At 47.8% G+C, this 17353-nt stretch overlaps 1 protein-coding gene across 7 annotated transcripts in view; it reads right to left on the bottom strand.

The window, feature by feature from the left end:
* LOC108928010 (receptor-type tyrosine-protein phosphatase mu) overlaps window positions 1–17353 on the bottom strand; it is a 154451-nt gene that overhangs the window by 81754 nt on the left and 55344 nt on the right. For all 7 annotated transcript variants that reach the window (XM_018741734.2, XM_018741737.2, XM_018741735.2 and 4 more), the window contains exons 3-7: window positions 16775–17049; window positions 11960–12038; window positions 8469–8584; window positions 7304–7478; window positions 2300–2593 (exon numbers count right to left, since the gene is read on the bottom strand). In XM_018741734.2, coding sequence (XP_018597250.1) covers window positions 2300–2593; window positions 7304–7478; window positions 8469–8584; window positions 11960–12038; window positions 16775–17049 — 939 coding nt within the window. The remainder of the gene's footprint in view (window positions 1–2299; window positions 2594–7303; window positions 7479–8468; window positions 8585–11959; window positions 12039–16774; window positions 17050–17353) is intronic.

The raw sequence follows: 17353 nt of genomic DNA, 5'->3' as shown, positions 1-17353 counted from the left end.
GTGCGTCCTTGAGAAGCACACAATAAGCTGTACTACTTCAAACTCAATAGGATAAACAGATTTTTTGTAATACTTCAATAACCTTCTGGCACTAGACTAAATTCAATTTATTCTGTTTTCTCTTGCAGACAAAAAAACAAAGTGGTTCTCTAATTCAACTCACCTTACATACGGGAACCCATTCAGTCGGCACACGGAACACAGACTCTTTACCGGTCATGAGGCCAATAGGGTTTGCTGACAAATTGTTTATATATTTTGCCAATATTAAGGGCATTACGCTGAAAACACTCTTTCCCGTGCAACATCTCTGAAGTACGATGAAATGACACATACAAGGGACAGTCACAGGCAGCTTTGTTACTACGGTGCAATTTGATCCAGTGGGAATGTGGTAAACTACATGTCTACTAGACACGGTGAGCAAAGTCTCAGAACATCAGGGGGTTCCTGCGTGGTTGTCGTCTCCCTCTCCCTGCTCAGCGTGTGAGTCCGAGCAATGCTGCGGGTGCACAAATCAAATGTAAACCTACACTAGAGCTTTGACAATCTGTCAATTTTAAGAGCTATGAGTGGACTTTAGCAAACGCAATAAGACATTTTCCCTTAAATCCTGAATCGCTCCAGGCAGCTTCCTGTACTTTCCCCAGGAAAACTGGGGGCAGCAACATGTTAGTTTAACATGTTCACTGGGCTATAGAGAGGTCTAAGGTCTATGACCTTGCAGGCACTTACAAAGTTAAATGCGAGGGACTACAGTTCCCAGCGTGCACTGCACTCATCAGCATACATAGAGAGAGAGAGAGAGCGATATTCTCCATCTGGCATCTTATCGAAAGCCATTTTGAGCATGCAGCAGTCGATACTCTGAGCATACCAACAGAAGACAGCAAGGGCCAAAGAGTGAAGTTGAGGGCTGTGTTCAGAGAACGTTCTGGCCTGACGTGACGCATTGCTGCTGGAAGGACATGATGGGACCAGGCTGACAGCAGCCCAACTACCTTCTTCAACTGAATGCCTTTCAGGGGCACAGCAAAGTCATTTAGACTCAGTGTTTCCTCCACACCCACGACGACAAACTGGCTCCACGGGGACGGAGGAGACGGTCACATCGCCGCCTGCGCACACGTCCAAGAACGCCAGGACAAAGCACCGGGGTCGAGCTCAGAGCTGCCACCCTTTCGGAAACTTGTAGCTTTAAACGAGCAAACAAAACCTTCGGGAGAGCAGTGAGAAGGACACAGTAAATGCAATTTGAGATTCAACTCGCATCAAAGTGGGCACCAACTTCCAGTCAGTTGCATGCAATGTCACCTGCTAATGACTTGCTCGGAGAGTTGGACCACGCAGGCCGGCAAACGCTAAAGCAATTAGCCAGAGCTCGAGGAAAATGTTCCCGTCCTCCGCGGTGCCGGTCAGGACTAATAACCGCAGTCATTTAAAAGAAGAGTAGTCCACCTGTTTAATTACTATGATAATTGCGTGCCATTTGTCTAGAGCCCGGGGGGCCAGGAGTTTGCCCTCTGTGTGCCTGGAACTGGAGCGCTCTTCTAACAACGGCAGTGTCTCTCACTCCCCGCCGGACACATCCGTTTACCAGTGTCAAGAGAAAATTGATTCCATTTATGCAGCCTATGCCAGTGTCCGTGTCCCTCACCTCCGAGGTGGGCGGGGGGATCCGAGATCCACCCGGCCAGCCAGGCCGTTCGGTTTTTCACGGTTAGCCTTGCTTGAATTTATTTTTTTTATTTTTAAATTGGAAACATAACTAACCTTGAATAATGAAACTGAAACGCAAACAAAAAAATGTGTACACAAAAAAATCTTCACTTTCAAGGCCATCCGCCAACGCTGATTTCATGAGTACCGATAATGAAATTTTAAAGGTTTTCGTCATGCAATACTGTTCCTAAATTATTCTCAAGGTTGCATGCAGAGCAGTGACAGAGCAGCGCGACTACCGGCCTAATTTGTGACTTACTGCCAATCTGGTACCATAAAGAGAACCGTTACTCATTCATCCGAAGGGTGACGTGACATAGGCTCATACCGCAGAGTTTGCGTTACATGCAGCCCATCTGGGTTATTTTTTCAGGGCCGTGTAGCGTGCACTGAGCGTGGCTGTTGATCAGCTGAGACGGCACAGTCTCATGCGCTGTGCAGTATGTCCCCTGTGATCAATTACAAACGCCGTCGGCTTGGCCTGCTGTGCAAAACGATGAGGAGGAGAAGCAGGCGGGTTGTGAGACGAAAACCGCCAATCAGTCCAACTGCGAGAGTCCCCCACCCCTTCGCTCACCGGCACATTTGGTTCTGGCTCGGAGGGGGGGGCCCGGGGCCCCGGTTCCACCTTCCAGGGGCCTGGTGAGCAGGACACTGATCTCGTACTCCGTGTCAGGATCCAGGTGGCCGATCTTGTGCGTCGTCTTGTCCACCGGCTGCATGTCATACATGCTGCCGGACAAGGTGCGGTACTCCACCTCCCTCTCGATAATGGGGCCATCCCCGTTGATGGAATTGGCGTTGAGCTGGATCCACAGGTACGTGGCCCCCACTGCAGTGAGCTGCGGCGGAGCGATCGGCACAGGAGGTTCTGAGGAATGCAAGGAGAGGAAACGGTGCTGAGAGCCGGGAAAACGGAGGCAACATTTCCAGTGGAAACATTTCGGAGGCACATGTGCATCGCAGTGCGAAGAGAGAATTAATTTCAGTAGCTCTTTTGTTTACTGCAAATAAGGAAGTCAACATTGTTGATGATGCATAACTGATAAACAAAGCAATTAATACGTGTTTGATATCAGTTTCTACTTACTGAACCAGAACACGCTCCTCAGACAGCTCGTAGATTATTTAAATCCGTCCCGGCTTCCGACAACACTCTAATATTTAACACGATAGTTACTTAGATAGTAAGAGAGTAAACAGTACATGCTGCAATTAAGCAACTCTGCACCAGCTCTACACACAGCTATGAGGAGGGGCCCCGTCTCAAGTGTAAGGTCACGTTACGGAAGAGACATACGTTAGAGGTGACTAGCTAAACCAATTAATTTCCTGACCTACATCAGTTTGAAATGCCGCCGAATTCATTACTCCTAACCCTAAGGTCTTGCGGCGTTTCTCCTGTGACCCATTTAGAGGGAAGCGTTACACGGGGCTCTTTGTCTCCGTACAAAACTGTTTGATAATGACCCATTAGAGCTGAAAATCAATTAGGTGGAGTCGTGCAAATAAAAATACATTCCCTCTGTTATGTAAATGATATTTCACGTTTCACTCCCCCTTGTTGTGCATATAAATGATCCTTTTTGTTTGTTTTACGCCTCTCTCTGCCTTGTAAACGGCGGGCTGCGGTCTTCGAGGGGTATCATCCGCTTGGCTTGAGACTGAGGTGTGTGACGGACAGCTCCGTGTTCTCGCACCATCTCGCTTCTAGAAGTTTTCCGCACCGTCCTGCGCTCGGCTGCTCTGCGGCTGTCTGTCTGTCGGAGGATGAGAATCTCGAGGTTCGCCAGCTCAGCGCTCCACCGCGTTTCAATAGTACTTTTTCATTAACGGCGGATTAAGACGGGCCCTTTGACTTCTTATCCACGCAATGACACCAACTGGACAAGACCAACGGTAATGGAGGGGCACAGAAAGATCTGGAAAGCGGGAATTCACTTGCCACAAAAAAAGGAAATGCTATTGACCTGTGCAACAAAGGAAGAACAAGATTTTTTTCTTTAAATCAATTGACAGAATCTCAAAGCCTCTCTGAAAAGTCTCCCAACAGGAATTTCAGTGCGACTGTCACCAGAACTCACAATCCATACTTTCATTATGGCATGAATGGGAAACGTTAATCTTTTTTGGAGTCGTACATAAATTGTTTAGCAAACCTTATTACTCCCGCAGATGAAGGAGCCGAATTACACTAAAAGCACACATGACAAAATAATGCTATTAGCTGTCGCCATGTTTACAAAGAGGCCGCGTCGAAAACAAATAGAGCTGCGCGCGAGACGGCGGCTGTCTCCAAGGCGGCTGCTCTCCGCGAGAAGGTCACGGAATCCACAGATGGCCGTCCCCGCCGCGACCTCGGCCTCCAGCCCCCGAACTCCAGCTAATCCAGGTCTTCCGGCCTGCGAATCAAACTCGGCCTCCCTTGAACCGTCTAATCTCACCTCGGTTCCAGACACACCCCCTCTGTCGGCGTTTCGAATAAGGCTCCAGAAGAGCGTCGACCGGGCCAAACCGGGCCACTCGTCCACATGCGCCACTGTGAAAATCCCCTTGCCCTCGTGCGACTCCCCCGTTCCAGACGGCACTTTGCAGAGCGCCCGTCTCGGACACCTGCCGCAAAAATGGCGCAGGAAGATTTCTTTGTCAAAATAATTGCTAAGGGGTTTGACACAAGTCGCCGGATTAACTTGGGACAAAGTGACAAGCCGGCCGAGGCGAGATGACAATCGAGAAAGATGCTTGTGATGCTTTATCAGAGAGAGTAATGAGCCAGCGGGCTCGCTTGGCAGTATGTCATTCCTCGGTGACCAATCATCTGTCACTTTGTTGTGGGGAACGAGACAGCCGCTCCCGAGCGCCCTTTGGGGGCGAGCGATCCATGACCTGTTTCTTGAACACCGACATACGTTCGGTCCAGTTCACCGCTGGCTATTTCGGACCCTCGTCACCTTTCTCCGAAAGGACAGCGCAGCTCCAGTCCTCTTCGCTTCCGTCGGTTATTAACGGTACCGATAAGCATACTTCCACAAGTGATGTGACAGAAAAGCAAGGACTATTTATCGTTTTAAAGTGACAATAGTGGTGCACATTTTGGAAGGAAATGATGAAAAAGAGAAGCTATTTCACCAAGACCTTTTTCAAACTAATTACATCTACCTGCCCAGTTGAGAGAGAGATAAATCAGAAGATTAACTGAAAACAATTCAAACAACACGCATGTCAGGGAAAGGATGGTTTTAGTGATAACCTGATGGCTAACGGTGCATAAATGGGAAGAGTAAATGTTTTCAGATACATGTATTTACACATTTCTTGGAGGCAGCTGGTTGCGTAGCGGTGAACGCTGTTGCATTTGGAGCCAAAGATTGCAGGTTCGAATCCCCCCTCCAACTGTAGTACCGTTGAGAGGAGTACTAACCCTGAAATGCTCCAGTAACCATGCTGTATAAAGGCGGAAATAACTGCAAGTGGCTTAACATTGTAAATGGCTTTGGAGAATGGCATCAGCTACATAAATATGAAAATATACATTTCCCAACCGATATTTACACCATCTCCATGAGCACTGGATGCACAGACGTCAGCGCAGATACGGAGCACGTGGCTGCTTGTGCTGGGAAAGGCATCAGTGGCGACACAGCGGGTGCGAGCGCTACGCATGGGGTCACCCTGCAGCTGTTACCATGGTGCTGACCCAGCAGCCGGGCACTCGGCAAGCAGCTGCAACCCCGCCTGGCTTGTCTGTTGCACCTGCCAGTCACCAAGCCCGTGGGGCACCGCATCGTCCACCCACACTCCAGTTATATTTAGTTAGGTTGTTACCCATCTCTGATATCCTGCATGTCCCCTTGTTAAGACCCAAAAGGTTCTCATTATTTTTCCCTGTCTCCTAATTGGCCTGCCATGTGGCGAATTGATCTGCTCCACACTTAAGAAGGGAAATGATGAGTCTGATGGCTCTCCTTTGATTTTCTGTGGATTTTCTCATTACCAGCGACACGGCAACGCCAGCCATTCGCCCCACTTCAGGTAACTGGAAGCCAGGCAAAATAGGAAGTCACGGCTGGGAGTCATTATCATTTGAAAGTGCTGCTGAGCTCTGTCGGGTGTGTGGGGGTGGGGGCTGAGGGGGTGAGCACACAAATGTTTTTTCAATGAGAAAGCTTGTTTGTGCTCCGGAGAATAGTGCTTCTTTAAAAGACTTACATGCAAAGTGCACAGAGAGGGCAAAAAAAGGCTCTAATGATGATGGTCCTCGGTAATCAACATCAGAAACGTTCCGAAGAGGCAGAATGATATAATGCGCAACGGAGCAACAGCGTATTTTCCGACAGTGTTGTAAAATCAGGGTACATGGGAAATGCCTTCCCATCTAGGCATTTTCAACGGACTGGACGAATGGGAGAGAGCCAGAGAAGGGTTAATGTGCGCCCGCTACATGACAACCGTGAAGCCATTGAGATTCTAAGCTGATGCGCAGTAATAGCTCTCTGTTGTACCAATCTCACCCAGCGGTTATAAAAGTGAAAGTGATGCCCTGTTTAAATGATTTATACGGGCTGTATTCCTTGGAAGGGTGGAGGTCACCCTTGTTAGCCAGGAATACGCAGCACGGCCTTCTGGGTCTGCCGTCACCCTGTCCTCGATGAGACTCTAACCTTGGCGCAGCGGACGACGTGGCGCTCCTCAGTACTGCCCCCACGCTGACTCTCTAGCATACGCAGCAGCGAAGATTAAAAATGCCCCTATGAAAATTTTTCATTAAAGAAGGAAAAAAAAACCGGATAAAATGAAAAAGTAGAAGACCCAATTTAGCAGAATGAGGGGGAATTAGGTGTCGCTGCCATACTTTCCAATTACTGACTTTCCAAACACACGGAGTTCTTAATGTCTACTTATGATGTATAATCTGACACGGAGATGAAGGACACTGAGCACCTTCTCAGAGAGGGAACTGTCCTGGTATGACTTATAGTACGTATCTGACGGTGCCATTTCAAAGTCATCACAGGCTTGACTGAGCATAGCTCTGCGCCCCCCCGGGGGTACACAAGGAGTTAATGTCTGTGGGTGGACCTGCACCCCGCCTACTTCTCGGCGATTGACAGCCCTCCGTTGAGCCGGACAGGATTAAGCCTATCAATCAGAGGGAGCTGTGAAATACAAATACTGGACAGTAAATTCAAGTCGGAGCACAGAGGGAAAATTGGGCACCAGAAATATGGAAGGCCATTACGGGAGTCTGTGGGCTATTTCAAAGTGAAGCCCTACAAGATTTAGTTTGAACATACATCATAAATTCTTACAAAATGACTAGGAGAGTTGGGTTCTAATATCGGAGAGCACTTAAAACCCTCTTAGGCACATCACTCACGTTGTCAGTCATTAAAAGATGCCTTTCCTACAAAAGGTGGCAAGATAAAGCACAACAATTTCCTGCAACGCTCTTAAACTTCTTGCGAAGACTCAAGTGCAACAACATTCAGGGGTGTTTTTCTGTCTCCCCAATATATGCTAAGAGCACTTATTGACACTGGATCTAGTGTTGCACTTAGTGGTGTAAAACAGCTGTACTTACGTTTTATCGTCAGTTCGCCGTAATTGGACACACCGACCCCTTTGCCTGAATGGACAATGCAGCGGTAGCGTCCTGAGTCGCCCTTGGTGGTGTTCTCCACATCGAAAATGCCTATGAAGCGCCGGTTGTTCCAAGGCTTGGTTGATTTCATCGGTGCCTCCCGACCCCCGATTCCCTGTTTTACAAGATAAAACACAGTTTAGGCCACAGCAGGAGAGCCTCAGCTGCAGGAAGAGCTTTCTTATCCTCGAACCTCCTGACCCAAAATTTCAAAAAGTCCCCCCCCCCACTCACACAAACACATACACAAACACACGGGCTACAAATGGCGAAAGGTTCGTTAACTTCAACAAACACAAAAATGTTTACAGCTGTCAGGGAAAATGCTACGAGGCATCAATCCATCACCAGAGCAACACTCTTAGACCACAGTCGAGAGGTCAGTGAAAATAACTTTAAAAATTAAAATAAATCAATAACAGCAAACCAGAAACCTGAAAAAACATGAACTCCAAGGAATACTTTTTTGAAGATTACAGCTGAACTCAAATCTTAAATATGCATCTACTGTATGTGGGTGGGTGTCTGTTTACAAGTGTGGGTGTTTTACTGTGCGAGTTCGACATAGTATACTGAGCATAAAAAAACATACCAAGAGCACATAGGTAAGACCTGTTTATTTTAGTGTGTCACACGCGCACACACACGCGCACACACACGCACACACACACGCGCACACACACATGCGCACACACACGCACTCTGGACTTCCCACAGCTGTCACCCCACACCACTGGCAGATGGGGGACATTTCTTCTTCTGAAAGAGTCTTTTATTACACTTATCTGGGGATTTCATTTAATGTTTGCATTTCATCTCGGCTGTTAATGAGGACATGTTCGTTAATGTGACGAACCACCTCTGACGGGACCCAACTCCATGCTGATGATCACAAAGCTGACACTGCTCAGAAGCAGATGCTCAGGCTGCGCCGGCCAGCATCCCCGCCTCTACAAGGCCAGTGTGAAGGGCTTTAAGGATGACACACTAACAAAATCCAGAACACAGGCAGCTATAGTTGTGCCATGCGGGCCATTCAAAAACACAGCAAAATTGCAACATTTGGAACCCATTTATCAGAAGATACCGAAGAGATTTTGGTCACCTGTAACCAGAGGTTGTAGCTGTCCTGAAATCGTCCGTTGACGGTGCACTGGAAAGTAGCAGTTTGTTCTGCATTGACCTCCACACCTTTGATATGAAGGAAATGGGGAGTACTCACTGCAAAAGGAGAAGAGAAAGATCATGACTAAACCACATCTATTCAAACCTACATAAAAACAATGAATACATTTTGTAATGTTGTTTCCATTTCGCAGCAATTTCAAACACACACACACACACACACTTCAATGACAAAGGGCAGCACAGTGGTGCAGCAGGTAAAGGAGCCGTCTCACAGTGCCTGGGCTCTTTGGACACGGGTCCGAACGCAGCTTCCCTCCCAGTGCTCTGGTTTCCTTCCACAGTCCAAAGATGTGTGTCAGGTGAACTGATGTCAATAAATTTCCCTGTGTGAGTATGAGTGAATGAATCAATCAATCGACGACGGTGTGTTTTTGCCCTGAGATGGACTAGCATCCTGTCCAAGGTGTACGCTACCCGTTGCCTTACGCTTGCGAGATGACCCCGATGAACCTTCCACTATTACTCTGACAAGCGGTTAAGGAAAGTGAGCGAATGTGACATAAACGACGAACCACCACTTGTTCCACACACTGCTAACGGTGGGGACAACGTGGTTCTCATTTCACTTCCAAAGCGGAAAGAAGAAGTCCTTACTAGCATGTAGTGTCATTTCCTTTTTTAATTTTTTCTCAAGAAGAGGAGGTTGAGAGAAGATATGAGGTTGGAGCCCAGTTAAATAAGCACATAGAGACAAGTCGAATCGGGTACAGCTGTTCCCTCCTCACAGAGATCAGGATCGCAGGGTGTCTCGAGCTTTGAAATGGAGCATTTCCTGTTCTGTCATTTTCACAAGCAGAAGCTATTTAGATTTCATTCTCCTACAGACAGTGATTCACGTTGTTGACTAAAGCCGCCACCCCTTCAGTTTTCAGTTACCTTCCAGTAATGGACTCCTTCCTTCTTAGTCTCTGCAGCAAAAACGTGACCATCACACTGTGAAATAAACCGATCAAAACATCTCCTCCTTCCATAAGCCTCATGACGACTAGAAGATGGACACAATTGTTTTCATTGATTGGGAAGAAGAGTTTCTTGAGTCGATGAGAACTTGAATACCAACATGTTTAAAGCCAAAGAGGTGGCAAGCGAAGGCTCTCCTCGAGTCACCTTTACGGCGACACGTCCAAGTTCACTTGAAATGACACGTCTTCGTTCCAGCGGCAGCGTGCGGACGGTCAGCAAACTAACGCATCTCGGAAAAGTTGTTTTCCACACACAGCGTTTCCTAATTGGGCGTTCCAGACAACAACAAAGCACCGAGTGAATCTGGGTCAATATCCATTCGGAACAGAAGGTGGGATCGCTGCTCCACATTAAAGTCCATGCTAATCAAGTTACGTGGGGTACTTTTTAATTGCTTTCTGCAACCGCTTTGAAAGCAGGCAGTGGCGACCTTGATTACGCACTCAAGACAACATTTCCATCCCATGCCGATTCCAAGTCTTAGTTGTTCGACTGTTTTACGATATAAAAAGACAAATTAAATAATGTACGCAATTCATACATTAGCTTTACAGTGGCAATTTACAATAAGGATTCGCAGCATTGAAGAAGATGGATTTCAGAACCAGAGCTTGGGGAAGGGCGGCAGCTGTACAACCGCATCTGTTCTATGATCTAACAACACTTCACCAGTAAATCACCCTACTCATAACCCACAACATCAGCTCTGGTCCTGAAAATGCCGCAGACAAAATACTGGTCACAACACTGTACACCTCACACTGAGGCACGATTCCGGATGCCATTTATTCCTGAATCCGAGTTATCGTCAACAGTTGTTATTCCCGCAGCTTCCTCTATGAAATTACAGAAGTGCTCATGTATTCAAAATGTGATCTTCTGCTGAGAAATCAATGAACAGCAGCGATTGTACCGCAGAAGAGGTCACAGGAGGTGAAGAACGGAAGTACCATCAGTGGTCACCGCAGAATGGGGTTCTCCACCCCCCCACCCACCAGCTTCCACTGAGTTATCTGGGCAGAAGCAGCACTTTATGTACTCTGTGTGCAGACCAGAAAATCCTTATTTAGCGGCAGGGCTGTTGGGTGAGGGGTCAAAAAGCTGACGATGCAGTTCCATTGCGGTCTGATGTACACCATAAATCTGATGACGGCCACCTGCAATCGATGTGCTACGATAACTTCTTTTCACTCCCTCCAGACAGTAGGGCAGAAAGCCTTGGGCATGCACTGAGGTGAGCCATAAATTACATGGTAAAGATTTGCCATCACTGGGAGGTGCATTTGCAAGCCCTCTTGTAACACAGCTGCACCCCTTTGCCAACAGCAATGTGCTTCTGCCACAGACTTGTTATACCGATTTAATTCATGGAATCCACCAGTACTACTCACTGTGCAAAGGGGAGAAGAAAGAAGCGTTAAGTATCTGGAAGAATGATGGCTTCCCTTTACCCTTTCAAAAGACATTTAAAAATATTTTGATTCCAGTCCACTGTAATAATTATTATAGCCCTCCTCCATTATATGGATATTCGTTCATCGTGCTGCAGAAACACGTACCTCTCGGTCCTCTCTAAACACTGTGTTTAAATTGGTATCATCATGAGTGCAAATTAAGTTTTTGAAAAAAGCCTAATGTACTTGGGGTTGGGCGACTGAAACCTAAAAGAAAGAACTGCTCATAGTTAAGAGTTAGAATCATAGTTAAGGACGTAACTTTGAAATCCAAAGATTCTTCGTCCAAACCTCACTTTTGTAGTAATTTACTTGGTCAAGTAACTTAACTTGAATAGGTGTAGTAAGAATACCTTGATGTATAAATTCATAAATCATTACATTTTGCTTATTGTACAGAAGTAAGAGTGTCATCTTGGAAACAAAGCCATGATGATATCTATTATCTACCACCCAAAGTGCGGAAGAACCCTCTCGCCTACTTATTTCTCAACATGCGACACCAAAGTCCTCAGTCCACTGTGTAACATTCTGTTTCAACACCGACGTTCCATTTATACTACACTTACTACATGCATAAATTCCTTAAACAGCCAACAAATAAGCAGCTAATCATTTTTCCCGTGCGGCCCTGACGCATGTCTATGAAAATTCTAGTAAATAGGTGCAGGAAGGGTAAAGTATTCTTTACAAGCTGATGCCTTCATCCATGGCGATTGCAGTGTTTTACCTATGTGATATAAATATTAACTGCCTTAAGAGCAGTCAGGATAAACTGAAGGCAAAGCAAAGCGACACACACACACACACACACACACACACACACACACACACACGCAGGGAGAGAAACACACAGATAAATGCAGGCAACGTATTCTGAAAACCAGTGTACTACGCTCCATTCCTCAGTGCTGGGGCGATAGATGTAGGGTCAAGGAGCCTCTGCGAAGGCCTCTGACACAGAGTGTGACTTTAAAAGAGGAAGACTCACTGCACTGGTGGCCCAGGAGGTTAATGTCCCTGATGGCCAGCAGACCATGCTTTCCAGAGGTCACCACTTCAAACACAACCTGTGGAAAGGGAGAGAGAGGGAGAGAGAGGAGTAAGCAGTCTAAACTGTAGGCAGACACAGAGACTCAAGAAACAGCACTTCTTTCAGACCTCTTGCAGCGATGACAACCAAACAACAAATGCGGGCTTTCGTCCAAGATGAATCTGACAGCTCACGCTGGCTGCTGAAAGCACACGGAGCAAGGAGCAGGCAGCAGCGGGCGGCTCAAGAGCCATCCTTGGTAAAGGGGGTCGTGGGGTGCACTTGTCTAAGTGCGAGCTCTACCTTGGGCAACAGGACCGTTTGCATAGCGAGCCGAGCTGAGCCCTCCAACGTTTCTATTCCTGCCTCGAGTGTATCCTGTTGCAGAGGGACTGCAGTAGCCATTGTGGACGGTGAATTAATGAAAGGAAAAAAAAACACGTAAATACAATAAAGCTTTCCTGGGGTCACTCTATGTCTTGATTTAAAAGCATCCATACTCAAGTGTTTGTTCAAAAAATCTGAGGGCAACCTCAATTTCTGTCTCAATAAGAGAAAATTTATTAATAACGTTTTTGTAACTTGAGTATTACAGAAGGGAATGGGGTACTTGAGTGCACAAACTCGACATTTTCGGTTCAGGTCTTTCAAGTCCACACTTCCTCGAGGAATTTGAAAACTCCACCGAGAGACAAAGAAGCTCATTTAAATGTTTCCCTCCACTATTTACACTGCGGAGAACATAAACGTGTAGCACAACTTTTCAATTGCTCTTTTCACACCTCCCACAGAAGTGTGCAAACGCAATGCAGGAAAAGAAAGAATCCTCGATCCACTACAACACGCTCGCATCAGACATGTCCACTGCCGCACCTGACAATCCTCACGGGACTCGCTGTTTTACAGAAACAGGAATGAAAAACAGGGGTAAATCCAGTCTCGACCGGGACTTTGCACAGCTTTGGAGGAAAGAAAATATTCGCTCATCTTATCAGTCCGGAAACACTGCTGCTCTTTTCCACTCTGGGAAGATTCTGGCAGCAGGCCGGGCTGCGTGGTGTGTGCAACTTGTGGTCAGGGACACGATTCGGCCTTGCGGGCACCCCCCAGTCCCCAGTCCCCAGTCCCCAGTCCCGTGCGCTGGCTAAAGGCCACTGAATCGGCCCCATCCAGGGGTCACTTATGTTCCTTCTCTACAGTCACACAGAGTGCTTCCAATTCCTCATTTTTAAATATAGAAGCAGAAAAGCAAAGTAAAAGCAAAATGGCATTCCACCCCTGAATTGGCCTGAGCTGGAGAAGAAATCTGGGCTGAGACATTCCTACCGCAGTAAATCTTGACCTCAAGTGTACGCAGACTTTAAAACATCACAGCGGGACTAACTCCAGCGAAAGGATGGTTGTGCTGAAAAGCTGCTGTACGTGGACCTTACAGGAGTCTGAGCTGGAGCTCACGGAAAGACTCGCGGACCAGGGTTCGACGCCCACCCAAAACGTGGGTACGGTGCTCTTTTGTCGCGGGTTCTCCAGCGAATCGCTGGGTCCAAATGTGTTTGAAGAGGGAAAAGGCCATCGTTTCCCCTGAACTCAGCAGCACGCGACCTGCGGCAGACCTTACATCACTTCGATGAACTCATCCCTAGCCTACCCGGCATCTGCTTCCTGAGAAGAGGTGGCGTCGAGCGCCGAGCGTCGAGTGTCGCCGCAGAGTCAGTAGGCCACGATAACACGGCCCCCAGGAGAGAGGAAACGCCCTAAAATGGGTCCTAATTGTTTTCCTGTTGAAAAGATGAATTCAAATGGGTCTGGAACTAATTGCGGTCTCCTGAGGGACTCATTTACGGGGGGTGGGGAGGGAAAGCTCCGCCGTGCGGTTCAGGTACTTTGCGCTTTCTTTGTACAGCAGGCAGAACTCATAAAGTCACAGCTGTCGGTTCATTAGAAAGCAGGCACAAGCTCAAGCGTTTACGTTCCTACTCCTTACCTGGGGATCCTCCGGCGTGTCAACGGCACAAATGCTTTTCCATTATTTCAATAAGGGTGGATTTCAGAAGCTGCTGCGTTTGAAAAAGCGCCATAGGAACGGAGTGACCAACATTAGAAGAATCGCAGGAATTCTTCAGAAAACTCCTGACGTGAATATTCTACATTCCTTCCGCCTCTCAGTAAATTCCAGAAACGTTTGTGCGGGAGAGTTTGCGTTCATGTGGTTGTACTGCAGCAGTGTGAAGTGCCGTTGTGTGTAAAATTACAAAACGATAAAGGAAAATTGAGACGAACAAAGGCACAAATGTTCCGGTTCAGAGAGCAGCACATGGTGAACTGTCGCATTCAGGTAATGTAATGTAATCAATTAAAAGTTTTCTGAAGTTTACCTGCCCCCAAAGTAATTAGCGGAGCTCATAGACTTTATTTCAGACTCGCAGGGCAGGTGGGGGGGAGAAGGGGGGAAAAAAGAAAGAAAAACTACCCTGTAATTACAAAATAAAGACAATGTAATCTCCAAGTACCAGGTGGTTTCATTCTGACAAACACTTAGGATACTGTGCAATTACAGATACCTATAATTAGGTCTACATTGCTAATTAGATATCGTTTTGAAGATTACACTTTCTATTACTAAACTAGGAGAGTAATAAGGAAAAAATCATATCGAGAATCCTGGCAGGCTGTCCACGGAAGCGATGCTTCCACACCAGTGTGAGGATGGTGGCTGACAGGCTCTCGCACCACAGCGTCCCGGTGACAGCGGACGCCTGCGATTCCCCCGGACGCGGTGGGATGCGACGGGATGCGACGCCGCTCAAGGCCGCCCAGGGGAGAGGGGAGAGGTACGCACACGTGAGGAGCGAATCTAGACTGGGCTGTATTATCAAGCTGGAGGCCATCAGCTGGCTCTGTGTGTGCGCGCGCGTTTGTTTCCTGGCTGGTGGGGGTACAAAAAAAAATGCTCCACCAGGGCTTATTTCCCTGCCCACACTGAGCACGTTCAAGGGGCTGGACTGAGACCGAAAGGTGGGACGTTTCAGACATATCTGGCGTATCGTGTGTCGACAGAAACGCAAACAAACTCAGGTCCACATGAGGAAAAGGCTGCTGACTGGGCAACATGTTTGTCTCCAGAAGTTCAGAGCAATTTGCTTTGCTCAAGGAAAACAAACGGGCACATTAACATATGGCCACTGTCATGGGGGGGGTTGAGTAGCCCTGTTGTGTCACAGAGCCTGGGTGGTGCGAGAGGATGTGGGTTCGATCCCTGCTCAGTCTGTGTGAAGTTTGCATGTTCTCCCCATGTCTGCATGGGTTTCCTCTGGGTGCTCTGGTTTCCTCCCACACTCCAAAGACATACTGTTCAGGTTCCCCCATAGTGTGTGAGTGACACAGACAGTGTGTGTGTCCCACTGATGTATGGATGAGTGACCCAGTGTAAGCAGTGTATCTAGCAGTGTAAGTTACCCTGGTGAATAAAGTGTGTGGGCTGGTAACATTACATAGAGTTTATTGGAAGTCCCTTAGGAGAAAAGTAACCGAATTAAGTAATGCAAATGTCAAGTTCGGACACTGGTTCACATTTCCAGTTCCTTTCTGTTGCAGTCCGGTCTCTCTCTCAAGTTCCTCCCACTGTTGCTTCCTTCAGCGGTGAAAATCCTTGCACAACTCCTTTTAAAAACTGTTCAGTAATCATCTACAAAAAAAAAAAATAATACACACACACACACACACACATTTTCAGAACCGCTTGTCCCTTACAGGGTCACGGGGAACCGGAGCCTACCCGGCAACACAGGGCGTAAGGCCGGAGGGGGAAGGGGACACACCCAGGACGGGACGCCAGTCCGCCGCAAGGCACCCCAAGCGGGACTTGAACCCCAGACCCACCGAAGAGCAGGACTGCGGTCCAACCCACTGCGCTACCGCACCCCCCGAAAAAAAAAAAAAAAAAAAAAAAAAAAAAGCTTTCGCAGGCTGACGATATTATTGAGGAGCAACAGATGTGCAGCACCATCGAGGGCCCTAAAAGCATTCGCAATGCTTAAACAAAGCCATTTATTTTGCGCTCGATCTACCTGGAGCCCAGTTAGGCGCGATGCCTGATTCGGTCCCTCTCGCTCGAGCCTCATTGCAGCAAAGCACCGCGGAACGAACATGACGTCCATTTCGCTCCCTTAATTGCATTATGACTCTTGGAACTAACCCCCCTCTGTAGCCCCCCCTTCCATCTCTCATTAACCATAAGAGTTCTTAAACAAAAAATTGCCTTCGATGTGCTCCATTCCTACTTCCTGAGAACGTCTTGCCTGCACGCGCACACACACACGCACACACGCACACACGCTCTCATGTGGAGGGCCATAATGACATAACTCTCCGGCTCACCAGAGGCCAATTTTTACTGGAAGGCAAATGGAACTTCACTGTCAAATAATATTCGGTCCCCAGGAGAAACAGAGGACAGGAAAGTGAAATCAGGCAGGTGCCAAGGCTCCCTTCCCAGGATTCCTTGCGGCATGGTGTCAGGTGTGAATATATGTTCAGAAAAGAAACTAATTAGGAAGAGGCTCTGATGTTTGACAGAGAATATCTTCTTTCCCTGCATCACGGTGAAAGAAAGAAGTTACCTATCAAGAGGCTCAAAGCAATGTTCTGGATCGGTCCACAAATAAATCCTATTTGGGGAAAAAATAGGAAAAGCAAAGGGGCAAATCGCTAACAGAAATTAAACAGAAGCAGAAATACGACTGCGAGTCCCCCGGGGCGCCGGGCGGGGCTTACCTGGTAGAAATTTGGCCAGAAGGTGCTGACGGCCAGCTCCAGCTGGTTCCAGGTTCGAGTGGCCGGCCCGGACGAGTTCCACACAGGGAAGCCCAGCGGGCTGCTGTTCTCCTTGATGTAGACGTTGAGCTGCCCCGGCACGGCTCCCTCCCAGCCCGACACAAAGTACTGGAAGATGACGCAGTGGGTGTCGTTCTCCCTCAGCTGCGGCATCAGGAGATGCGCCTTCAGGCCTGCGGAGCGGCCCGAGGTGTTCACCATCATGAAGGCTGAGCCTGGGGAGGGAATGGGAACAGCCAGAACTGAGCTCGGAGCTCAGGCGGTCGCTCCGTGATTGAACCCACCGGCCCCCTTTTCCAATGGAAGATCACCAATTAAACTAAGGTACCGCAGCGCTTAAAGACCCAAGTGTCGGGTATGGAAGAGTGCAGGTTTAATTGGGGGTGACATTACCTTGACAGGTGGGCTCACTTACGAAGGCTATTTGGGAAGATGTGCCCTCTTGGGTAACTAGTATCCTTATTCTTCCGCTAATTATGTGCAACCCACTGAACTCACGTCCATCAACGAGCGATAGCG

Source organism: Scleropages formosus, chromosome 7, assembly GCF_900964775.1.
Source record: "Scleropages formosus chromosome 7, fSclFor1.1, whole genome shotgun sequence".
Lineage (NCBI taxonomy): Eukaryota > Metazoa > Chordata > Actinopteri > Osteoglossiformes > Osteoglossidae > Scleropages > Scleropages formosus.
Note: the sequence above shows the minus strand (reverse complement) of the source record. Positions and strands in the feature narration are given on the sequence as shown.